We start from the raw sequence: 26444 nt of genomic DNA on the forward strand, positions 1-26444 counted from the left end.
CCGAGTCGGGCTCTGGGCTGACGGCTCAGAGCCTGGAGCCTGCTTCCGATTCTGTGTCTCCCTCTCTCTCTGCCCCTCCCCCGTTCATGTGCTGTCTCTCTCTGTCTCAAAAATAAATAAACGTTACAAAAAAAATTTTTTTAAAGTCTGCCAGGATATTAATAGGGATTATGTTGAATTTGTAGATCAGTACGGGGAGAATTGCTGATGTGACAGTGCTGAGTCTTAATCCTTGAGCACAGAATGTCCATTTATTCAAATCTTTTTTTCTCGGCATTGTTTCCATTTTCAGTGCACAAGTTACACTTCCTTTGTTACGTTTATTCCTAAGTGGTGTTATATCTTTTTTTTTTTTAATGTTTATTTCTTATTGAGAGACAAAGACAGAACATGAGCAGGGGAGGGACAGAGAGAGGGGGAGACACAGAATCTGAAGCAGGCTCAGACTCACAAACCGCAAGATCATGACCTGAGCCAAAGTCAGATGCTTAGCTGACTGAGCCGCCCAGGTGCCCCTAAGCGGTATTATTTCTATGCCATTGTGAATGGAATTATTTTCTTAACTTTATTTTCAGAATGTTGGTTGCTAGCATAGAGAAATAAAAGTGACTTTTGCACATGGATCTTATATCCTGCAACCTTTTAAACTCCTTTATTAATCTTAGTAGTTGTGCGTGTGTACGTAAAATCCTTGGGATTTTCTTCATACAAGATCACGTCATCTGCAAAAAAGAGCGTTTTGCTTCTTCCCTCCCGATCTGGATGCCTTTAATTATTTCTTCTTTATTGCATTAGGCAGACCCTCCAATACAAGGTTGGAGAAGTGGTAAGAACACAGCCTTGCCTTGCTCCCAGTTTTCGGGGAAGAGCTCTCGGTCATTCACCACGAAATATGATGTTACGTGCCCTTTAGCGTGATGAGCAAGGGCCTTCCTACTCCTAATTTGTTTAGGGTTTTTATCAAGAATGGGTACGGGATTTTATCAAATGCTTTTCTTTTGTCAAATACATCTATTAAGATGACAAGGTGATTTTTTTAATATGGTCTGTTATATTAATTTTCAAATGTTGACCCAACCTCGCGTTCCGGGGACAAATCCCACTTGATCTTGGCATATCGTCCTTTTTAGATATCGCTGGATTCCATTCGTCAAGGATTTTCACATCTCTGTTCATGAGGGCTGTTGGTCTGTGTCTCTCTTTTCCTGTGATGGTTTTGTGTGGCATGGTTATGAGAGTGCTGCTGTCTTACAGAGAACGTTGGGAGATGCTCCTTCCTGGCTTATCTTCTGAAAGCGTATCTTAAGGATTAATGTTATTTCTTTATTAAATATCTGGTAGAATTCACGTGAATTTTGTGAACCATCTGGGCTTTTCCCAGATGTGGAAGGATTTTTAGTTATTAATTACTAATCCAGTTTCTTGTTGTAAGTCTCTTCCGAATGTTTGTTACTTCTTGAGCTGGCTTTGGTAGATTGTCCGTTTCATCTAAGTTGTCATAATGTGTTGGCACGAAGTCATTCCTGATATTTGCTTACAATCCTTTTAATTCTCTTGAGGTTGGCAGTGGGGTCTCCTCATTCATTCTTGATTCTGGAATCTCTGTCCTCTCTTTTCCTCTTGGTCAGTCTGTCAATTTTGTTGATCTTTTCAAAACACCAACTCCTGTTTTTATTGATATTTCTTTTTTCACTGTTTTTCTTTATTTTTTCCCCTTCCTCTGCTTGATTAATATGTAGTTTGCTCTTCTTTTTTAGTTTCTTAAGGTAGATAAGCTTAGGTTACTGATTGGAGACCTTTCCTTTCTGGTATAGATGTGTTTAAAGCTATAAATTTCCCCCATCAGCTCTGCTTCAGTCACATCCCATAAACTTTGATACGTTGTGTCTTCATTTCCATTCAGTGAAAAATATTTCCTAATTTCCTTAATGATTTCTTCTCTGGCCTGTGAGTTATTTAGACGTGTATTGTTTAATTTCCAAATAGTTGGGGGATTTCCCATATTTTTTCCTGTTCTCTAATTTAACTTCATGGTGACCACAGAATGTGTTTTGTATGACTCTAATCACCTTCAATTCATTGAGACTTGTTTTTATAGCCTAACATGTGCTCTATCCTGGGCGACGTCCCAGGTATGCTTGAGAAGAATGTGTATTTAGGGGCGCCTGGATGGCTCAGTCGGTTGAGCCTCTGACTTCGACTCAGGTCACGATCTCACAGCTCGTGAGTTCGAGCCCCGCATCGGGCTCCGTGCTGACAGCTCAGAGCCTGGAGTTGCTTCGGATTCTGCGTCTCCCTCTCTCTCTGCCCCGAACCCACTCACATTCTGTCTCTGTCTCTCTCAAAAAAATGAATAAATAAACATTTAAAAAAAAGAAAAAGAACGTGTATTCCACACTCCTGGGCGGAATGTCCTAGATAAGTCGGTTAGGACAAGGTGGTTGATGATCTTCAGAGTTCATGGATGGTGTTGTTCAGTTCATCTGTATCCCTGCTGATTTTCTGTCTGATTGTTCTGTCATTTGTTGAGAGGGAGGAACTGGAACCTCCAGCTGTTACTGTGGAATTGTTCATTTCTCTTACCTGCTCTCACAACTTGGCTTCATGTAGTTTCAGTGGACGATGGGACAGAGCTGGGCTCAGACACCTCCAGCCAGGAAGGCATCCTCTGCCAGTGGTCGTGTGGGCAGGTAGAACGTGGCCAGATTCGGGCCGTTTCCAGGTCTGCCCGGCTTTCACTTCTGCTGTGCAGCCTCGGTGTGGCCAGGAGCGTCTGGGTAGCTGGGGGCCCCTCCTGCCTGCCACACAGCCTGCACACAGCCTCCCGTCACCGGGAACAGGCTCGCTCCAACCACAACCGTAACTGCAGGCTGGTAGAGCCGTTGGCCCTCTCCGCTCAACCACCCTGGAGATCGTCACTTCCGCCGACGGGGTTGCTGGGCGTGAGTGTCACCCGGGGCTCTACGAGGAGTGAGCCGCTTGACCATAGAAACAGAGCCCCTGGTCCTCACAGCCAGCTCTGCCCTGCCAGACCCCCTGAGCCAGCCCGGCTGGAGGGGTGAGAACAGCCCCAGCCCCAGGCAGGCACACTGCAAGGCTCATACCGTTCTCACCCCAGATTCAGCAGTTTCTTTTATATATACGTGTTTGCTTATTTTTGAGAGAGAGGGAGGGAGAGAGCGAGCTAGTGGGGGAGGGGCAGAGAAAGAGGGAAACAGGACCCAAAGTAGGCTCCGCGCTGTCAGCACAGAGCCCAACGCAGGGCTCAAACCCATGACCCACGAGATCATGGCCTGAGCCGAGGTCTGACGCTTCACCCACGGAGCCACCCACACGCACCCACCCCCCCGCCCCCAGATTCAGCAGTGTTTTAAGCATAAACGCTCCTCAGATGGTTTTATGTCTTTGGTCAATTTCCGGAGTCCTGACATGGTTATTTTTTGTCGGTTTTGTGCATCTTTATGATTGCCGTATGGGGAGAGGATCTGCCAGGCTTCTCACTAGGCCACAGCTGGAAGTCCTGCCCGCTTATTTTTAGCACAGACACGGATCACTGTCACCTCCTCAACCCAAATTAGCGACAGCCTCTCCATATCATTAGCTATTCAGCCGGTATTCCAATTTTCAATTGGCTTTTTTTTTTAATGGTTTAAATTGGGTTCCAAAAAAGGCTCACACACAGTAATTGCTTGATATGTCTCTGAAGGCCCTTTTAATCCATAGTTTCTTGTGCTCGTTCTGTGGCCCCCCCCCCCCACCCCACTCTCACCCTCGCCCTCTCCTGTGTGCGCTGTTGACTGGTTGGAGGAACGGGCTCCGTTTCTCCCGTAGCGTTTCCCACACTCTGGGTTTTGCCGAGTGCATCCCCGTGGTGTTGTTCAACGTGCTCCTCTGTCCCCTGTACCTCCTCTGACGTGATTTTTGGACCTAGAGTCTGGATTCCATTCAGGTTCAACATGTACCGGTGACTTCCTCCTACGGGAGACTCCTGTCTGCTCGTCTCACGTTCTGTGATATTAGCAGCTATTGGTGTCCAATGCCTAGATCCATAAGGGGCAGCAGGTGAGTGGTTTCCCAGCGTTCGATTTTCTTGTTCATTCATTAGATACAGTATTTCTGTAAAAGAAACTGCTTATCGTCTCTTTTGTTACCCAACAGTATGGTAGCAGTCATTGAGGAAAGGCAAGGTAAACACCTGGTTTCTCTTGCTTTGTTTACCAATTTCAGAGATAATGAGTTTGTCCTCTGTACCCTCTAACAGTGTCCAGTCGGCGGGGCGGGGGGGGGGGGGGGCACCTGGGTGGCTCAGTCGGTTAAGTGTCCGACTCTTGGTTTCAGTTCAGGTCATGATCTCACGGTTGGTGAGTTCAAGCCCCATGCTGGGCTCTGCGCTGACGGTGCAGAGCCTGCTTAGAATTCTCTCTCTCTCTCTCTCTCTCTTTCTCAAATATAAACTAAGTGATATTTATTTAAAAAAAAAAAACAGTGATCAATTGGTGGTGATAGTTTGGGTGCCGTTGTGAACTTAAGTGCGTTTGCTGTGTTTCAGCCTGTGATAGTTATGGGTGGAATGGTTGATTCGCCACCGGCCAGCGGAAGCCACTTGGGTTTGGCCCCTGAGTCCTTCTGACCGCGTGGTGCCAGAAGCGCTCATTGATGCTGGGCAGGTCTTTGCTTCTAGGCCTTGTCGTTGTATGCTTGTGTCTTAGGAAGCGATGTTTTCCTGTGATATGCAGGATATTCAGCTCTGTGAGCACTCTCGGAAACAGCAGTTTTGGGGGCGCCTGGGGGGCTCAGTCGGTGAAGCGGCCAGCTTCAGCTCAGGTCATGATCTTGTGGTTTGTGGGTTCGAGCCCCACATCGGGCTCTGTGCTGACAGCTCAGAGCCCGAAGCCTGCTTCGGATTCTGTGTCTCCCTCTCTCTCGCTCTCTGTCCCTCCCCCACTCACGTTCTCTCTTTCTCTCTCTCAAAAATAAACATTTAAAAAAGAGAGAGAGAAATAGCAGTTTTGAACTGCTGCTTCTCTGTATGAATCCTCTGTTTTATAAGCTGATTGATAGCAGTCCCTACCCCATGGTAGGGCTGTGTCCTTGATCTCTACAGGTAATAACGTTGTAGAAGGAGCACCCCTTCCAGACGTGTTTTCCATGCGCCCGAACAAAGTTCGTAACTCCTCACCCTAAACAGACAGCCTGGAACCTTTTCTCGATGTTGAGAAGGAGCTTACTCAGCTCAGAATGCCTTTCATTCTTGATGTTTTAAGTATCGTATTTCGTTCTGTTAATTCTGGCCGATATTCTGCCTCCTTCTCTGTGTTTTATGTGGTTCTCATCATTTTCTTGTTATTTGGAGTGTCTGTGAAGTGGAAAAGGCCCTCATCTACACCCTCTTGTCCTAGAAAAGCCCTCAGGTACCTGTCAGCTCTTGCTAAGACGAGCAGAGGCCTTTGGGGAATATGTTTGCCTTTCTTGTCAGTTGTGCTAATGACCATCCCCTGGAGATCAGAGAGCCCTTTTTACGGCAATCCTGCTTCTCAGGCTTTGGAGTCATTGAGTAGAGGCTGTGTGGGGCAAGATGATGGCCCTAGGCCAGACCAGGGCAACGTTTCTTCCTTAACCAGGTGACCCTTGCCTCAAGATGGCTTTGTACACCCACGTTCATAGCATCATTACTCACAGTAGCTAAACTGTGGAAACAACCGAAGTGGCCGTCAGTAGATGGATGGATAAGCAAAATGTCATATAAGCATTCGACAGAATATTACCCAGTCTTTATTTTTATTAGTTTTTAAAAATTTATTTACTTTTGAGAGAGAGAGAGAGAGAGAGAGAGTAAGCAGGGGAGGGGCAGAGAGAGAGGGAGACACCGAATCCAAAGCAGGCTCCAGGCTCTGAGCTGTCAGCACAGAACCCAACTCGAGGCTCAAACCCACGAACCATGAGATCATGACCTGAGCCAAAGTCGGACGCTCAACTGACTGAGCTAACCAGGTGCCCCTATTACCCAGCCTCTAAAAAGAAGGAAATTCTAGGGCACCTGGGTGGCTCAGTCGGTTAAGCGTCCGACTTCGGCTCAGGTCATGATCTTGCAGTCAGTTGAGTTCGAGCCCTGTGTCGGGCTCTGTGATGACAGCTCGGAGCCTGGAGCCTGCTTCCGATCCTGTGTCTCCCTCTTTCTGCCCTTCCCCCACTCACACTCTGTGTGTGTCTCTCTCTCAAAATAACATAAACGTTAAAAAAAATTTTTTTAAAGAAGGAAATTCTGACACCTGCTTCTCCAATCGGATGAGGACGTTACACCGAGTGGAAGACAGCAGACACAAAAAGACAGATATTGTGTGATCCCACTTACATGAGGCACTTAGAGTGGTCAAAACCCTAGAGCTGGAGCCACCAAGAGTGTGACAAATGGTTCCATTCTGCAAGCGACCTCATTATTTTAGAGTTAACAGATGATAAGGTAGATAGTTCTTATCTTGAGATCATTTGCCAAGGGATGTTCGAGCCAGCACGCCGACTCGTCACATGGCAGACTTTCAGCCTTTCTTTACCCTTGAGCTGGGTCACGGGGCAGTGGAATTAACAACAAAATGCTGGGGCTTTGGAGTCCGACTGCCCGGGTTCGATTCCCAGCTTCCATAAACCTGTATCACCTTGAGCAAGTTACTTTACTATGCATGCCTCCGTTTCCTCTCCCGAAAATGGAGATGTTAGTGTCTACCTGTCGGTAGGGTTTATGAGGTTTGAATAAATGGGTGTGGGATGAGTCTAGAATAGTACGTAGTGGACACTTAGGATTCGGTAGTCGTTGCCATCGGCATTTAGCGTCTGTCATCAGTATTGCCGGGGCCCGGTCACTTAGAGGAGTCAAGTGGATGTGGTTCCCATGCGGCTCTCCGGCCTTCTCGAGAACTGTCAGCGGCTGACCGTGCCCTTCTCCAGGCCCCTGCTGTCTTGGCCCAGTTTACTCTGTTCCATTAGGATTCCTGCTCTGGATGGGCCGACTTGGTGTTGCCAACGCCCTTATTTTGCGCTGGCCTGGGCTAGGAGTCCCGGCAGTGCCGTTCCCTGCAGGACTCCGTATCTTGGGAGAAGGAAAATCTGATGAAGGAGGTGGGGGCGGACGCCTTTATTGAAGCCTTATGATGGGCCGGTGACCGCCAGGACCTTTACAAATGCCGTCAAGGGAACCCTCTGAATTGCTTGTAGAAAGGCACTGTGGGTCGTGCTTTGTAGATGGAGGGACTGGTGCTCAGAGCAGGGGTGCGTCCACAGCCCCCAAGCTCGTGTGCAGAGCCCCCCGCTACTCTCCGCCCCATTCTGGGCCTCAGGGTTCCCCCCACACACACGCGGTTCCTGTCCCCTTCCTTCTGGTTCCTGCACTCAGGATAGCCTGACCATCTCTGGGTTAGTGGCTCACGCCTCATTTCCTTCCCGGTATTTCCATTTCTGCCCCCTCTGCCTTCACACGTGGCAAGTTCAGCTGCCAGCTGCCAGCGCTGGATCTGCTTTCGTGTTACATTGACTCCTTCCTCCCTGTGTTTCCACACAAGCTCCAAAGCCCAATCCCTTAGTCCTTCCTGAGGCCAGAGACCCAGGTGAAAGTGGCAACTGGAAGGGAGGTGGGAGGGGCCTTCCAGGCAGAGGTGAGGCAGGGCAGGGGGTGTAGGAGGGAGGACAGCGCGCAGAGGTGAGGCAAGAGGCACCTGCAGGGTAGGGGCGGGTGAGAACAGTGTGTGCGGAGGTCCGAGAGCCTGGCACATGGTGAGGAGCAAGGTGGCCACATCCTGGAGGGCCCTGTGGGCCACCAAGGGAATGAGTCTCATCCTTCTGTGTCGGAGGGGCAGGGATAGGGTTCGTGAGGGGAGAGATCTGGTCAGGAGCAGATTTTCCAAAGACAGCTTTGCAAGTGGTACAGGACTCCCTGAAAAGCAAACTTTGCTCTCTGAATGGAGTCATTGATCTGGCTGTTTTCTTTCTAAATCTGTCACGCAAGCTAGCATCATCCCTCGTTTATTTTTACCAATGGAAATGTCACCTGCGTATTTTTGCAGACGGGAACTTCTTAGCAATCGGCTCCCACGACAACTGCATCTACATCTACGGGGTCAGCGACAACGGGAGGAAGTACGCTCGCCTTGGCAAGTGCTCGGTAGGCGTTCTCACCGTTTCCGTGGAGACGGCTGTGGGCCTCACGGGTCAGTAGTGCCAGGAACGTCCGAGGCAAGTGACACGCACCCTGCTTTCTCTCCCCCAGGGTCATTCCAGCTTCATTACTCACCTGGACTGGTCTGTGAACTCACAGTTCCTCGTGTCCAATTCCGGAGACTATGAAATCCTTTACTGTGAGTAGCACCCCGGGACGTGTCTGGGTTCAGATCACAGACAGCGTTCACTCTGAGACGACTTCCCCGACGTCCTGGGCACGTAGCATCATCTCCAGGCCTCGGTTTCTTTTTCAATAAAACGGGAGTTGGGCAGGACAGCCTCCAGGGTCCTTCCCGCCACTGAGATACTTGGGGGCTCGGGCCGACCCGGGTCCCTGTGGAGCGGAAGACCCAAGGCTCCAAAGAGGAGGAGGCCAAATCCTAGAGGGAGAGGCCCGAGGGGGACGATTGTGGCAGAAGCGAGGAGGCAGAGCCATCACAGCAAGAGGGACCCTTGTGAAGGCATCCCTCCAAAAAGGCAGAGACTGACGTCTCCCCTGCCTGGGGGGCCGGGGGCTGGGGCGCCCTCCTCCTTCTCTCCCCACCCCTCCTGGCAGTGTCTGTGTCCAGGCAGGACCAGGGAACGGGGAAGAGGAGAAGGGCCGGCACTCACTGAGCACGTGTAACATACGGTGCTCTGCTTCCTCCAATGTTTGCCAAGCACCTGCCGTGTGCCCAGCTCCGGGCTGAGCACAGGGCGTCATGGGGCATGAGGAGGTCCCAGTTTCCACCCCGCTAGGTGATACTAAAAAATGCCCCCAAATTTACTTACATGTTCTGTCGTGATCCACAGCTCTCTCAGGCCTATCCCATTTTGCAGACGGGAAATCTGGGTTCAGATACGAGGCCATAGGCATCGAGAGCCACTGGTTCAGAGGCAGCCGTCCACGTGCTGAGGGAGCCGGGCAGGCGGGGCTGCTGGCGGTGGAGGAAAGAGGGAAACAGCATGTGTCAGGACCACACCTCCCCCCCACAGGCCAGGCGGCACGGTCCTCCCTCCCCACCCTCTGAGGCCCGGCCTGACACAGGGCAGAAGTGGGGGGACACAGGTCAGGGGCCTAGAATCTTCTCTTCTCAGACATGGTCTCATACTTTGAGTTCCCATTTGAGGAATAAATAAATCGCCTGGGTATGACTGGTGCCCGTCACTAACTCAGGGCTGAAGGGGTGTGCGTGTGTGTGTGTGTGTGTGTGCGTGTGCATGTGTGTGTGTGTGTGTGTGTGTGTGTGTGTGTGTGTGTGTGTGTGTTGGGGGATAGCTGGGGAGCCTGACAGCAGGCAGGGCCCTGAGCAGGGAGGCAGTGAGCAGGTGGAGGCACCCAGGACAGTCAAAGGACAGAGAAACCAGGCTGCAGGAAACAGACCCAGAGAAGGAGGTAGGAGGTGCTGTCCCCCCAGCCCCGCTGAGTCCCCAGGGCTTGGGCACAGTTCCCGCTGTGAGCACAGCTCCCATAGGGCCGGGAAGGGGCAGGGGTCCCACTCCACAGGCCTCTGTAGCGGCCGGGGCACGGCTGTAGGGCCAGCCTGGTCAGGGGAGGAGAGGGGACTTGGGTGTGGGTGTCACCAGACTTGGATTTGCTTTTTCCAGGGGTGCCCTCTGCTTGTAAGCAAGTCGTAAGTGTGGAAACCACAAGAGACATCGAATGGGCTACGTACACCTGCACTTTGGGGTTCCATGTCTTTGGTAAGTTTTCTACAGCTTTCGTTCAGTTCAAACGTAAGATACATCCACTTGCAGAATATTTCTCTCATAGTCGTGAACTCTCACGGCCCCCACTTCTGTCAGACCCCTCCGATGCCACGTGAGCCCTGCAAGGACACTCGCCCTGCAGCTCCCAGGGGAAGGGCCAGGCGAGAACCGGGAAGATAGGTTTTCACCCTTTTCAATTGTATGAAGCTAGTCCTGACATAAATGCTCTAGGATCTTCTCATTCGAGGTTGTGCCAGACTTCCTGGGGAGATGGGCCAGATGGCACTCGATCCACGTATTTATCATTTGTTAGAATTATCGTATTGTCTCGTCTCTTTAAGTGAATTTCCTACTTCCTTTAAAGGTCGGATCGGAATATATTTATAAACGATCTCAAGTAAATTACCACCGTTTAGTAGAATAAGAAAGAAAAGACGGTATTTATCATCTCTTTATGTAAGACCATGAGTCAGTAAGTTGATCAGAACTGCACAAATTTCTTTAGAGCTGGCATTTTGTCATCCTCTGGTATAAGTGGTAGGGACCCCGGGTTTACCCTCCAGTTGAGAAACGGATGCACATCCAGCTGTCTCATATCCAAAGTCATTGGGACCAAAAGCGTTTCCCGGAGCGACGGTCAGGAGACACTACCCCGCCCCGGACCAGGCTCCAGGCCTATGGCAGGCAGACACTGCACCTGCCAGATGCTACCAGGCAAGCCGCAGCCCCAGAGCACTGACACCAAGGCCCAGGCAGGGTTAAAAAGTCCTTTGGAGAGACTGTCACATATAAAGAGTTACCGCGAAAAAACAAAAGTTAGGAAACTGCAGGCTGAGGACTAGTCGGCTTCCTCTCAGGTGCTTTGGGAATAGAGGAAAGGCACTGGGTCCAAAACCAGGGTTTCTGGCACTGCCTCTGCTGTAGGGTCAAGAAGGGGTCCCTGAAAGATGTGATGGCCCAGAAAGCCCGCCATGGCTGCTCCCATGCGGTGGAACCGACTACGCATTGAGGGGTGACCTGGGAGAGGTCTGGCGTGAGATGACCGCGGACAGGCTAGGAGCCGGGTCAGAGCACTCTTTTGGCCCTGCCTTCGAAACCCAGGGGCTTTCGGCCATCTTATCTCCTTGAGAGCTCGGTGGCAGTCCCCGTGCAGTGTGGCCTAGTGCTTCTGGAGTTTTCGGTGCTCTGTCTGTGGTCTTCATTTTAGGAGTGTGGCCAGAAGGCTCGGACGGAACCGACATCAACGCTGTCTGTCGGGCCCACGAGAGAAAACTCCTGTCCACCGGCGATGACTTCGGCAAAGTGCACCTCTTCTCTTACCCCTGCTCACAGTTCAGGGTAAGGTCCTCTGGACTGACCCTGCCCTCGGGGCGCGTGCGTTCTGGCCTGAACTGGCTGTTCGGGAATGGATAATTGATAGAAAGGCACCGTGAGGGAACCTGCCGGTCGCACGTGCAGAGGTGACCCTGTCATCTCGCTGTCCTAGAGCTCTTCCGGGCTCCCCGCTGCTCTCTGGGGAGAACCTGCACCCACGAAGCCCTTCGAGCTGCCTTGTCTACCTCGGTGGCTTCCTTCATGGGCCTCACGCCTCTCCCCTCACCGGGCTCTCCCTGCTCCTGCCCCATCCCTGCTGAGCTGAGCCGAGCCAACACCAGTGCCCAGAACCCCCTTCCTTGTCCTTCCCAGACCTGACGTCCTCCGGCCTTCACCCTCAACCCCTGGCCCTGCTGGGTCCCTCCCTTGGGCTGGCCCCATGCCTGGTACAGCCCCCTGGTGCTGAACATGTCCCAGCCCGGAGCAGTCATCTGCCTGTGTCTGTCCCCCAGCCAGGCCAGATTCTCGGTGTACAGGGAGGGCCTCTGTGTCGTTTATCTCCACGTCCCTCCTGTGCAGGTGCACAGGTGAGAGCTGCTGAGTGAGGGAGGAATTCTAGCACCTTCCGACTGCACATGGTGCGCTCTGGGCTAAGCTCTTTCTGTGTCCTTCTTCCCCAGGCTCCTAGCCACATCTACGGTGGACACAGCAGTCACGTCACCAACGTCGACTTCCTCTGTGGCGACAGCCATCTCATCTCCACGGGTGGCAAGGACACAAGCATCATGCAATGGCGGGTCATTTAGTCCCAGCGAGAACCACAGGGAGCAGAACAGGGGCCGGCACGGACTCGTGCTCCGCCCCGCCACTGTGATTTCTGTTTTGTTTGAGAAGTTCTGACAAACCTCAGGAAAACCACTCCCTCTACCAGTCACCTTAGCTTAGCGCACCAGTGAGCGTCACACCGGATCAGTGGTTCACGGTTCTCCTCTGTTGTACAGTCTATAAAACAGTGCACATTTAATACTAAAAAAGATGCCAAGGTTTACGTTACGGCGATAGCAGCAGAAGTGACTGGCATGTCCTTCGTAACTTTTCTACGAACCCTTCAAACCTGGTCACAGAATGCCTTTTAAAATACTGTACATAGGCTTTCCTATTTCACCATCTGGCTCGCCAAGTCAAGTATTTATGAAAACGATGAGGTACCGCGTTGTGATCGCCGTTGGCTAATTGGTCCTGAGAAGGGTAAACCGAATGTGAAAGGGGGTGGGTGACTGATTCGCACAGCTGGATCAGGCAGTGCAGATAGGACTTCATTGGGCTACGTTTTCTAAGGGTTCGCCCAGTCCTCCCTCTGGGAGGCTGAGGCGAAAGGGGTTGATTCTCCTCTGCGTGAAGCAGGTTGTGCTCTAGGTCAATTAAGTATTTCAGCGGGGCATATAGGCATTGCGGAGTTTCAGTCACACTGTCCGCCTGACCGGATGCAGTCAGCCGCTTCACACCCTTCTGTGCCCCACTCATGTGGCCTGGAGAGTGGCAAAGACATTGAGCCACCTTCCTCTGTATAGTAATGGGCATGATACGGCATTGTGCTTGTATAGGACTATAGCAGTTCCTGATAAATACAGAAGGCTAGGCTTTACTATTTTATGCTCATGGACATTGTATATTTGTATTTTAAGACCAAGTAGACCAGGTCAAAACGGTATCTCTTACGTGTACAATAAACCCACAGCGGGGAGAAGTTCCGGAAGGTTCCACCAGGTACCAAGGGCAGCTTCTTTTCCTGTCTCTTGTGCCTGGATGGCTCATTACGCTACAAGATAAGATTGCGTTCTGACGAGTAAAACACAGATGGCACACATTTGTCAAGAAGGCCTTATCCATTTGGACTGTGTGACAGATTGAAATTTATTGTTTACATTGGGGAATGTATCTCAGATTTTAAAATAGAAGAGTAATAAACAGACTTCAAAACAAATGCTAAGATTTCTACTTGTTCTAGGCCAGGAAATGAGTGGAATTATCTGACCTCCACGGTGCTGGTTGTTCAGAGTGGCTGATTAAGCACAACACTTGGAAGCATTTCCATCACAGCTCCCGCCTGCTGCGGACGGGCAGGGCACCGGTAACCAGCGCGTGTTAACGATGAATCTGTTTGTATGTATCCTTATCAAATATATTCTATGACGAAATTAAATCTGAAAAGGATTTCTTATCGACCTATAATCATGAAACTATATAAATTAAAAGATTTAAAATTAGATACGATTCACACTATATTCTGTTCCACATATTTTTTTTTTTTCTCACCTGGGTCATTGGCAAATGACACTGTCGTTTGCGTACGGTGTGGAAGCCAGTGATCAGATCAGATGCCCTTGAAGAATTCGGCTTGCGGTCGCCTGGCTGGCTCAGTCGGAGGAGCACGTGACCCGTGATCCCGGGGCTGTGCGTTCGAGCCCCACGTGGGGGGTAGAGACTGCTAAAATAAATAAATAAATAAAACCTTTTTTTTTTTTTTTTTAATTCAGCTTACTTACCATACCTAGTTGTTATTTTACTCGGTTATGTAATACCGGCAAAAATGATGATCTTCACGTTCAGAATGAGGGGCATACCCAGCTCAGGGAAGGGGAAGGGGACCCATTTATTGAATCGTGAGCTAGAAGATCTACTTTTATTTCTGTACACTTCCGTTGTTCTCCAGGCTCAGTCATGGAAAAAGGATATTTATATACACTATTCCCTATTACTGTCATCGTCACATTTGTCTGCATTTTAAATGGAATTCTTTAAACAGCCCAGTGTGAGCCTCGCAGGCATTCATCACTCACTGGTTCACTCATCAGTAGGGCCGGCGGTGGTCAAGGACCCCCACTGTTCCCTGTGGGAACAGCCCTGACCCTCCAAGACCCCGCTGGGACAAGAGGCCCCGGACGCAGAGGCGGATGCCAGGCCTCTTCCTCCCAGTGGCCGCGGCCACATCAGCTCAGCATGGCTGCGGAGGGTGACGGCTGTCGCCCTGATCTCGGTGAGGTGCGGACGGCGCGGACCAGGCTGCGGCGGCGGAAGGGGAGAAGCGAAGGGAGGGTCCGAGGGAGGTTTAGCGGGGAACGTCGGCAGGTGAAGGGTCGCGTGTGGGCCGGCGGTGAACCCGGCTCCCCGACTCTTCTGTGGTCAGATGGCCGCGCCCCTGGCGAAGACGCACAGGGCACTGCAAGTTGGAAAGAGGAGAATGAGCCGGTCCTGGGACGGATGCGGTGAGGCGAGGGGCCTCTGTGACATCCGAGTACAAAATGCGGAAGTAGGTGTTCGGCCGGCAGTCTCCGAGCAGAAATCCAGCCGCAGGTGGCACCGCGGGGCTCTCCACAGAAGGCCTCCGTGGCCGAGACTGCAGGGAGCTGGTCCGGCCGGGCCAGGAGAGGGCCTCTGACCCAGCCAGGGGCGCTGGGGATTCCACGGCCCCAAAAGGGGCGCCTTGGGGAAGGCCAGGAGAGCGATGGTCCACCCAAGGGCCCGCTCAGGCATCTTCCCGACCCCCCAACTTTGTTGAGCCACTACTCCCGCTGCCCAAAGTTGCACGTTCTACCCGTTAATCGTTTTTTCTGCGATCTGGGAACAGACTCCCATCCTGGGAGCTTCAAGGCAGAGAAGCGCGTCGAAGGAGCAACGTCTGAGTCCCTCTGGCCTCCTCGGACGGGGTCCGTCTAATCGCACAACTGGGGAGGCAGCTGTTTGGTGAAAACGAGCACGAAACGTGTACTTATTACAAGGTAGAAACGGATTCCCGGTTCTTCCTACTGACACGGTGGTTTGCTCCCTTTGAACTTTATGGACAATGTCAAACGTCCACAAAAGTAGTGAGAGCCTCCCACGGGGCTTCGAAGGTTACCGACATTCGGAGAATCTTGATTCCTCTGCGTCCCCTGCTTTTGGGGGCGGGGAGGACAGGAGTGTTTTCAGAGCAGGTCCAGGCCCGCAAATCATTCACCTGTGAATAACTTGAGCCTGCCGCTTTGAGGAGAGCAGCTTATTTTCTGTAACCGCCGCAACACCATCACGGCTGACGAACTGAACAGTGATGGCTTGGGGTCCGGTACCCAGCCCGCGTTCAAATGTCTCAAGTTGTCAACCCAGCCACGTCTCCCTGCCAGGCACCGCCCGGGGCCACCATACAACCATACTGAGTACAGGACACACAGCCCGCCTCCAAGCCTGGGGGCGGGGCTCAAGCCCACACGGGCAGCTTAGCTCAGGATGCTTCTCCAGAATCCACTTCTGTCCCCCCTCCCCCAGCTCGCAGCCAGTCTGCACCCTGCCCCTCCCACGCCCTGCCCCTGGTCCCCTGGGGAAACTCCCCTTCTGGGTCACCCAGCCTGGATCCTTCCCGCCTCGGCTGGCAGGTGAGACCCAGACCGGCGGGACACAGGGAGCAAGCCGCTCGCTCAGAAATCTCAGCTCCCCTTGGAGGGAGGAGCCCGGTTCACGGGCAACAGAGGTCCAGCCCCCCCACTCTCTCCCGGGCGTCTCAAGAAGAGGACACAGGCTCCTGCCACCGTGGGGCCGGGAACCCGAGGTTGGCATACACACTTTCCTGCTATCTTTGGTCACATGAGCACCCCACACTCAGGAAACCTAAGGGAGGGGTGAGGTTGAGGGCTGGAGAACACAGAATTTGCCGGAGCTCATAAGGTGGATGAGTTAGCAACAAATTTGGTTATTTGGGCTGAGAGCAAAGTAGGTGCTGGAGTAGCCAAGAAATGAAGACTGAAAAAAGCAATCCTCAAGGCTAGATTGAAACCTAAAGCCCACCTCCCCTCCCCAGGCCGCCACTGGCTGCGGGTGCGCCACCTGGTGGAAGAAAAGAAAACAGCCGGCTTCTCTGCCTCCCGCCTGCCTGCCCAACCGGGTTCTGACCTCGTTCCACTGCGAGTGTGGAGGAGAAAGGAAAACGCTTCTATGACGACGAGGATTTCTACTCCTGGATGGAGCAGGTGATTCAACCGGCCCTCCTCAAGGAGCTTTCAGAGGTCCTCGGAGAGCTCCAACATTGCAGGTGGTCTCACCCGGGTCCCCCTCACCTGGGTAAAGGTGTTCCGAGTGGTAGCTTCTTCCCCTCCACCCCTCCAGGAGTTCCTGTGGACAGGATCCAAGATGACCCCACCCGGGTTCTCTGTGCCTCCCGTGCCCTGACACCAGTGTGGGGGGCGGTTACTTCCTCCCACACACAGCCTTCTCTGGGCTTCTGGATGAGAGTCACCTCCTGCCTTTAGATTTTCAGCCATCAGTCTACCAATGGCAGGGGACACACGCCAAGGGCTCCAGGGGCTTGGTGTGAGAGAGGAGCAACCCCACCCCTCCCTCTTGGGAGAAAGGAGTCTGGGATCAACAGCTCAACTTGGCCGGTAAGAAATCCCCTTACAAATACTTTTTCAAAATTCCAATTCCCAACCCTTTTATACCCAGAACGTGGATGGGGGAGTGAGGACGTCTCTTGGGAACCTCCTCGGTGAATTCTGCCCGTGGTCTAGCAGCACCTTTGGACGGTGGTATCCACTGGATCTCGGCTCCTCTACTGAAATGTCACTTCAACATCTCGCTACACGACACCTGGCTACACGGCTGCCGTAAATATCCTTGCAGCTTCTTTGTGTATATGAGCAAGTTTGGCACCACCCCGGGGGGTGGGACACCGGTTTTCTAGGGCACAGCTTCACCAGATCCTGCCCAGTCTTTATGCTCGGCTGTGGCGCCAGCAGAGTTCTTGCTTCCGGGCCGACATTCACCTGCAGCTCTGAGAGGTGGGATCACTCTTGCCCCTCTCTGAAGATGAAGAGACGGAGAATTAGGAAGCTAGAGGTGCTTGCCCAAGGCCGCCCAGCTAGCTGGTGGCAGAGCGAAGGGGGCCACTCCCGGGTCTCCCGAGCTGTGTTCCACGCCAGCGTTCTCAGACCGATGCTCTGCAGAGCGCCATTCAAGAAGTTGCTCCTACAGGGTTTCCGAATGACTTTAGCAAGTGCCACATACCGTGCACGGTGTGTAGTAAATAGGGACTCGAGCACAGGTTGCCTGTTTACTGCATTGAAAACTCTATAATAAAGAAGTCTGTGTACATTGGCATCTCCTACACTTGAGCATTGGGCACTTTTGCTCCCATGACGCTGCTTATTGGCCACGGACCAACGTTCCATGGCATACCATCTTGGGAAACACTGTGGGAGAAGGTTAGTCATACAGAAGCTTAATATAACAAAGAAGTGAAACAGAACCCAGATGCCAAACGATTCTCCATTCCTTCCCGCCCCCCCCCCCCCCCCCCCCCACTTAGAAGTAGCACTGTGTCCCGACTTCAATCATGGCAGGTCTGTGGCATCACAGAAGGGATTTTCAGAAACTCAGACACTGCAGGAAAACGCTTTTTCCTTGTTCAGGCATGTTCGTTCCTGCATCTTCTTCCCACAATGAGACAACTCCCAGGCTCAGGCATCAGCCAGGAGCAGTGGATGGAGAAGACCCAGCATGCTCAGGACAGCCAGATGGGGAGATCTAAAGTCCAGGAGGGCAGCCAAGCAGCCAGGACACTCTTACCTCCCTGGAGGTACTCTGGCTGAACCCCACAGCAGGGGTCCCTCGTGCAATGGTGGTACTGCAGGGGAACTCAGGGGTCATCTTGTGGGAGTAATTCCCAAAGTGTGTTCCCTGAAACATTGATACCACAAAGTGTTAACAGACCCTGGGTTGGGGCTTTTAATGTGGATCTTCTCAAAATTTTTAATACATTAATTGCATTGTGAGTACAGAGGGGCCACTGTGGCCATTCATCTATCCATCCAGCCACCCACCCAGCCACCCACCCATCCACCCACCCATCCACCCACCCATCCACCCACCCATCTACCCATCCACCCACCCATCCACCCACCCATCCATCCACCCATCTACCCACCCAACCATCCACCCATCCATCCACCCACCTACCCATCCACCCACCCATCCATCCATCCATCCATCCACCCATCCACCCATCCACCCACCCACCTACCCATCCACCCATCCACTCATCCATCCATCCATCCACCCACCCATCCACCCACCCATCCACCCACCCATCCACCCATCCATCCACCCACCCATCTACCCATCCATCCACCCATCCATCCATCCATCCACCCATCCATCCTCCCACCTACCCATCCACCCATTCATCCATCCATCCATCCACCCACCCACCCATCCATACACCCATCCACCCATCCACCCACCTACCCATCCACCCATCCACTCATCCATCCATCCATCCATCCACCCACCCATCCACCCACCCATCCACCCACCCATCTACCCACCCATCCATCCATCCATCCACCCACCCACCTACACATCCACCCACCCACCCATCCATCCATCCATCCACCCACCCACCTACACATCCACCCACCCACCCACCCATCCATCCATCCATCCACCCACCCACCTACCGATCCACCCACCCATCCACCCATCCACCCACCCACATACCCATCCATCCACCCACCCATCCATCTACCCACCCATCCACCCATCCATCCATTTATCCACCCACATACCCATCCACCCACCCATCCATCCACCCATCCATTCACCCATTCATCTATCCATCCACCCACCCATTCACCCATCCATCCATCCACCCATCCACCCACCTACCCATCCACCCATCCATCCATCCATCCATTCATCCACCCACCCATCCACCCACCCATATACCCATCCATCCATCCATCCATCCATCCATACATCCATCCTCCCTTCCATCCATCCATCCATCCATTCATTCATCCATCCATCCATCCATCCATCCACCCATCCACCCATCCACCCACCCATCCACCCATCCACCCATCCATCCTCCCATCCATCCATCCACCCACCCACCCACCCACCCACCCATCCACCCACCCATCTACCCATCCACCCACCCATCCATCCATCCATCCACCCATCCACCCACCCATCCACCCACCCACCTACCCATCCATCCACCCCTCCATCCATCCATCCATCCACCCATCCATCCATCCATCCTCCCATCCATCCATCCATCCATCCATCCTCCCATCCATCCATCCATCCATCCATCCATCCTCCCATCCATCCATCCATCCACCCATCCACCCATCCATCCATCCACCCATCCACCCATCCAGCAAGCACCATCTCCTACAATGAGCCAGGCACCATCCTAGGACTAGGGATACCACATGATACCACGATTCTTGCTCTCATGAAGCAAGATAGCTGGAGGTAGGCAGAGAGGGGCCAGTGGTGATGGAGGCTACTTGAGCCTCAGCACTCAGTAAAGTGGTCTTTGAGCAGAGATTCAAGTGACAGTGTGAGGACCCAAGCCTTGTGGCCACCTAGGGGAGGCTGTCTGCAAGGCAGAGTTCCTGGGAGCACACCTGGGGAAGAAACACTGTTTTGTTCAGCCCCTTCTTCTATAGACATAGAAACCAAAGCCTTCATTAAACAGGGATTTACCCAAGACCACTGTGACCTTGGCAGGGGCAGCCCTTAGCTGCCCTAGTTTGTTTCTTTTTATAAAATGAAGTTTAAGGGCATCTGGGTGGCTCAGTGATTTGAGCATCCAACTCTTGATTTCAGCTCAGGTCATGATCTCATCACTCGTGGGACCAAGTCTCACATTGGGCTCTATGCTGACAGCAAGGAGCCTGCTTGGGAGTCTCTCTCTCGCTCTTTTTCTGTTCCTCCCCCATCCACGTGCATGCTGGCTGGCTCTCCCTCTCTCTCAAAATAAATAAAGCTTTAAAAAAATGAAGTTTACTGTATTTTTAAATGATAAGATATTCTCACTATAGCAAATTCAGGATGCCCTGCTATATCCCTTGTACCTAGAAGTAGCAGTATTATTTCTTAGCACATTCCCTTCCCGTGTTTTCTTCTACACATACATTTTTGGATGTGGTTCCGTAGTTAACATAGGGCACATACAATGCTTTATGCTGCTTTTTTCTTGCATCTTTAAAAGCATTTCCAGTGTCCTTATAGGCTTGTATATAAATAATTCCCATTGGTTGTGTAACAGGCTGCTATGATTATCTGGTCCTCCCACACTAGCGGTGGTGATGATGAAGACCAGAAAAAACAAGGCCACGTTTACTGGGTGCTCTCTGCAGGCCCCCTCCTCCTGTCGGCCTTTACACAGGCCCAAATCTTTCCCACAGAAAAGGCATCCCTCTCGGCCTGTCCCCCACTGCTGGTGCCGGTGCTGCAGACTCTCTTCCAGGGCCCCTTCTCCCCGGGCCACCTGATAAGGCTCAGAAACACATCTCTGCCTCCGCTTCCTTGGCTTCAAGGAAGCTATCCATCCATCTGTCCATCGGCTCACCCTCGATCTCATGCCCCAAAACAAAATCATCCACCTGTTTCGCCAAGCCCAGGCTCCAACCTCCCAATTGCCCAAGCCAGCCACGTGGGCATCCCTCCCGACCCCTCTCCCCGACTCACTGCTCAGATCTGCGGCACCAGCTTCAAAGCATCACTTAGAGACCCCAGGCCGGTCACCGCTGGGCACGCCTCACACGTGGTGACCCCTGCCATGTTCCTAACAGCCCTGTCATGGGGATCCTCCTTCCACAAGGAGGAAACTAAAACACAGAGAGGTTAGTTAGCTTCCTAAAGGCAACACAGCAAGTAAGTTGGGATTTGAACCCATGCAGTCCGGTTTCAGAGTTCATACCCCACCACCGCACCATGCTGCTCCTCTCTCCCAGACTCGAGGAGCCATCATCTGTGTCCCCATCTCCTCCCCACCTGCACTGCTGGGCCTGGGCATCACCGCTGACCCGCCTGTAGCCACACCCGCCTTGCTCCACGAGGCAGTGAGGTGACTTTCCGAAATGTGTCTCTCTCCTGCTTAAAATCCTTCACTGGCTTTTAAGAAAAAGTTCCTCATTGGGGCGCCTGAGTGGCTCAGTCAGTTAAGCGTCCAACTTCGGCTCGGGTCATGATCTCACGGTCCGTGAGTTCGAGCCCCGCGTCAGGCTCTGTGCTGACAGCTTGGAGCCTGGAGCCTGTTTCCGATTCTGTGTCTCCCTCTCTCTCTGACCCTCCCCCGTTCATGCTCTGTCTCTCTGTGTCTCAAAAATAAATAAACGTTAAAAAAAAAAAAAAAGAAAAGAAAGAAAAAGCTCCTCATATTGTGCACAGGGTCTATTCCCCGGTTTCTGGATTCCTCTGCAACACTGTCTCTCTCTGCTTCCACAGCTGAGTTTCTCTCTGTCCCCCACACCGCAGCACCACCTGGTCCTGACACACCCTCTCTGCCCCCAAGCTCTTCCTCCCGTTTTCCTGCCCAACCACCATAACTGTGGTAACTCAGCACACGAGTCACTTCTTCCAGGAAGCCTTCCTGGAATGCCTAGTCTGGGTTCTGATCCCTCCCATGTGTCCTTCCCTTAACACATTGGGTTCTAAGCGGACTTTGCTGCCTGTTGCCTTTATGCTGTAAGCTCCCCGAGGCAAAAGCGCTCAGCATTGTGTGCCCTCCTCTTAGCATCTTTCTTAGCGCAGGGCTGGTACCGACAGGGTATCAGTCAGTGTTAGGTGGCTGAGCAAATGAATGGAGCCATGGGCAGCAAGGGGGGGGGGGGGGGCGGCGCTTGGATTAGGTTCCTAAACCTTTGCCCTTAACCTTTGCCTGAGTATCTTTTCCTGCTTCCAATGGTTCACGATTGCAAATGACACTGTGGAGAACAGTGAGCTTTTCTTCTAGTTAGACTTGCTTCTTCGGGGCAAAAATCCCGGAAATGCAATTACTGAATCTGAGGGCAGAAACATCTTGATGACCCCTGGTACGTTTTGCAAAAGTGAATTCCAAAATTATGGTTAGCAATTTGAGAGGCTTTTTCTTTTTTAGCAAACGAATCCTCTTTCCGTTTCTAAATGTCTTCCTGGCAAAAGCCCTACAAAGCTATTTTTACCTAAAGGCTGTAAACCTCGTCGTGTGCGCGGAAACCGTCTGCCCGCCAGGCAGCCCATCAACCCCCGTGCGCACTAGCCTAGTTCTTGGTCATTTGAGAGAAGCAAGTTTAAATTAAGTTCCAAATCAAGCAGTGTTTTTTTTTTTTAAATACTATAATGTTTTATTTATTTTTAAGAGAGAGGCAGAGCACAAGCAGGAGAGGGCAGAGAGAGAGAGAGGGAGACATAGAATCCGAAGCAGGATCCAGGCTCTGAGCTGTCAGCACAGAGCCCGACGTGGGACTCGAACCCACGATCTGTGAGATCATGACCTGAGCCAAAGTTGGATGCTTAACCGACGAGCCACCCAGATGTCCCAAGCAGTGTTTTTTTCTAAAGAAGGAAAACACGTGCTCGCGTGCATACACACACACACACACACACACACACTCATACCCATCTCTGTTTGGGGACTAAATGATGAACATCTTTACAACTCTAAGAGGCCAGATGGTTATCAAAGCAGGTGAATGCCATAAAAGGATCAGAGCCAAAAGCAGCCTGGGGATTGTTGGAGGGGAGGGCAGGTCACCTGGCTTTCACAATTCGGGCAGCCACAGCTTTCTTCAGATGAAATCTTCCAAGAAAATCAGCCTCATAACATGAAGAACGCAGCTGCTTTGGCTGAAGCAGTTAGAGGCTGGGGGTGACCATCCCGTGTTCGTAACCCCCCACCTGAGCCACCCCCCTACACACGTCACACACCTCCCCTCCCCACCCCGCCCCCACCACCTCCAGCTGCTAAACGGGGCTCCAAAGTCCACCTGCTAGAGCCCAACTCTGAAGGATGCGGGGCACCCAGGCCCCGCAAGGGCCACACAGCGAGTGGGAGCCCACCTGCCCCGCGGCGAGCCCCATCTGGGGACGACTCTCCGCCGGCGGTCTCACCTCTGCCGGGAGCCAGCTCAGCACAGCCACAGTGCAGAACATCACCCCGAGGAGGTCCCAGAAACGGCTGGTTTCCCCTAGCCCCCGAGAGGTTTCAGCGTTCAGTCCCACTTAGGTTCTCCCATTGCCAGCATTTCTACGGATTTGTTGCTGGAGAAAATCATCCGTTTCGTGTAGATCCCCAAATTTACTGAAATACAACTGCCAGCGTCATCTCTTGTAAATATTTTTTTTTTTATGGAAGTGGAGTTGGCATTCAATGTTATATTAGTGGCAGGTGTATAACATAGTGACCCAACAGTTACATATGCTGCAAAGTGATGCAATTATCATCTCCTTGTTCACCCCTTCGATTATACATTCCGTCTCACTCCTAGTGTTCTGTACCTTCTTTCTGTTTTCTTGTCTATTACTTCCTAGTCTTTGCGGATTTCCCATTTCATTTCCTTTTGAAGAAGTGGATCTTAATTTCATTTCGCGAGTATTTTTGTTTCCTAATTCGTTATCTTCAGCTTTCGTCTTGATTAATTCCCTCCTCATACTTTCTTTTTTATTTATTTATTTTGTTGTGTTTTGAGCTGAATGCTTCATGTGTGTATACGCTTTGTTGTATAATAGAAACGTGTAAGGTATGCTACTTCTGTATCCTGTAGGTGTTGCCGTGATGTTTTCTCTTTTTCACTAATTTCTTATTAATTTGTAGGGTGTTTTATTAAAAATTTTTTAATGTTTATTTTTGAGGGTGTGTGTGTGTGAGCAGGGGAGGGGCAGAGAGAGAAGGAGACACAGAATCTGAAGCAGGCTCCAGGCTCTAAGCTGTCAGCACAGAGCCTGATGTGGGGCTCAAACTCACGAACCGCCAGATCATGACCTGAGCCAAAGTCGGATGCTTAACCGACTGAGCCACCCAGGTGCCCCATTAATTTGTAGTTTTCTTTATTTAAAAAAATTTTTTTACCGTTTATTTTTGAGAGAAAGAGAGAAAACCACACGTGTGTGCAAGCGGGAGAGGGACGGAGAGAAAGGGGTGTCTTTGTGTTGAGAGCAGAGAGCCCAATGCGGGGTTCGAACTCACAGACCTGAGCCAAAGTCAGACATTTAACCGACTGCGCCACCCAGGGGGTCTCTTAATTCGTACTTTTCGTACTGATTTCTTCTTTCAGCTAAAAGTTATCTGAAAGAGTATTTTTACATTTCCAAGCTAAACTTTTATTGTATTTATTGTATTTCATGGTTATTTAGACTTTTGTTACACTGTGGTGAAATTTCTGAACTTCACGGATAACAAGAAACCCCTTTCGGCTTCTGGGAGAAAGAAAAAGATTGCCTACGTGCAGAATGCACCCACACGCCACCCTAAAACGTCCAGTCCTGATCTCTGGAACCCGTGAGGATATAGGCTCCATGCCAAAGGGCAATTAAGGTTGCAAATAGAATTAAGGTTACTAATCAGCTGGCTTTAAAATAGGGAAGCTACCACGGATTATCCAGGTGTGCCCAATATAATCTCAAGGGTCCCTAACTAGAGCAGAGCGAGGGAAAAGAGGGGGTGAGGGAGATGCGAGTGCCCAGCGAGAAAGCCTTGACCCACACTTGACCCGTACTTGCCGTTGGCTTTGCAGATGGCCCTTCCTGAGGGACCACGGGCCAAGGAACGCAGGAAGCCTCTAGAAGCTGGAAAGGGCAAGGAAGAGATTCTCCCCCGGAGCACAGCCCCGCCGACCCCTAGATTCCAGCCTGGTGAGACCCGTGTCAGACACCTGACCTCCAGAACTGTAAGGGAACACATGCGTGTTGTTTGAAGCCGGCAAGCCCTACGCGTCTGTATGGCAGCGATAGGAAGCATACACGCCGTGTGAAGAGACACTCAGACTGGCTAGTTAGTTGGCTTCTCATCTGCGATTTGAAACCGGAAGTTGGCAAATCTCTAAGAAAAGAGAACTGCAGCCCTCAAATCCTCTCTGGCTAAGGATGTCATCCGTGTGGGAGAGAAAAACAGGCATTTCTACCAGATTGTGTCTATCTGTGTGTCTTTCTACACTAATCCTCCCAAACACCTGGTGAGCTCTCTTTCTTCAAACAGCTTTATTGAGATATAATTCACACCGCGTGCCGTTCAGCCTCTTCCGGAATGCTAGTCAGGGGTTTTTAGTATCTTCGCAGGGCCGAGCAGCTATCATCACCGCTATGGAATGTTGGAATATCTTCGTCGCCCCAAAAGGAAACCCCATTCTCACTGGCAGTCTATTCATTTTCTAGGGCTGCCGTAGCAAACCGTCACAGACTGGGTGACGTAAACAACAGACATTTATTTCCTCACAGTTCTGGGGGCCAGACGTCCAAGGGGCGCCTGGGTGGCTCGGTCGGTTGTGTCTGACTTCAGCCTGGGTCATGATCTCATGTTCGTGGGTTCAAGCCCCACATGGGGCTCTGTGCTGACAGCTCCGAGCCTGGGGCCTGTTTCAGATCCTGTGTCTCCCTCTCTCCCTGTGCCCCTCCCCGACTCACGCTCTGTCTCTGTCTCTCAAAAATAAATAAATATCTTAAAAAAAAAAAAAAAAAGAAGTCCAAGACCCAGGTGCCAACACGGCGGTTGGTTTCTACTGAGTCCCCTCCCTGTGGTTTGTGGATGGTCACTTTCTTGAGGTGTCTTCACATGGCTTTTCCTCTGTTCCTGGCGTCTCTCTACGGGTCCTCGTCTTTCCTTGTAAGGACATCGGTCAGGGGAACCTGGGAGGCTTGGTCGTTAAGTGCCAGCCTCTTGATATTGGCTCAGGTCATGATGTCTCAGTAGGTTATAAGATCCAGCCCTGCGTTGGGCTCTGCACTGAGCACGAAGCCTGCTTGGGATTCTCTCTCCCCCTTTCTCTCTGCCCCTCCCCCACTCATTCTTGCTCACTCTGTCTCTCAAAATAAATAAATAAACATTAAAAAACGATACGGGCTTCAGTCAGATTGGATTAGGGCCCACACTAACAGCCTCCTTTTAACTTAATTACCTCTTTCTTTTTTTTTAGACGTGTGTTTATTTTTGAAAGAGAAAGAGAGGGGCGCCTGGGTGGCTCAGTCGGTTGGGCGGCCGACCTCAGCTCAGGTCACGATCTCGAGGTCCGTGAGTTCGAGCCCCGCGTCGGGCTCTGGGCTGATGGCTCAGAGCCTGGAGCCTGCTTCCGATTCTGTGTCTCCCTCTCTCTCTGCCCCTCCCCCATTCATGTTCTGTCTCTCTCTGTCTCAAAAATAAATAAACGTTAAAAAAATTTTTTTTTAAATAAAAAAAAAAGAGAAAGAGAGAGAGCGGTGGAGAGCTAGAAAGAGATGGG

At 51.6% G+C, this 26444-nt stretch overlaps 1 protein-coding gene across 3 annotated transcripts in view; it reads left to right on the forward strand.

Moving 5' to 3' along the window:
* EML1 (EMAP like 1) overlaps positions 1 to 13655 on the forward strand; it is a 185823-nt gene extending 172168 nt beyond the window's left edge. For all 3 annotated transcript variants that reach the window (XM_042944258.1, XM_042944256.1, XM_042944257.1), the window contains exons 18-22: positions 8055 to 8152; positions 8258 to 8345; positions 9796 to 9891; positions 11105 to 11235; positions 11892 to 13655. In XM_042944258.1, the coding sequence (XP_042800192.1) occupies positions 8055 to 8152; positions 8258 to 8345; positions 9796 to 9891; positions 11105 to 11235; positions 11892 to 12017 (539 nt within the window). In that variant the 3' untranslated portion in view covers positions 12018 to 13655. The remainder of the gene's footprint in view (positions 1 to 8054; positions 8153 to 8257; positions 8346 to 9795; positions 9892 to 11104; positions 11236 to 11891) is intronic.
* Positions 13656 to 26444: the final 12789 nt, after the last annotated feature.

This window comes from Panthera leo, chromosome B3 (genome assembly GCF_018350215.1).
Source record: "Panthera leo isolate Ple1 chromosome B3, P.leo_Ple1_pat1.1, whole genome shotgun sequence".
Lineage (NCBI taxonomy): Eukaryota > Metazoa > Chordata > Mammalia > Carnivora > Felidae > Panthera > Panthera leo.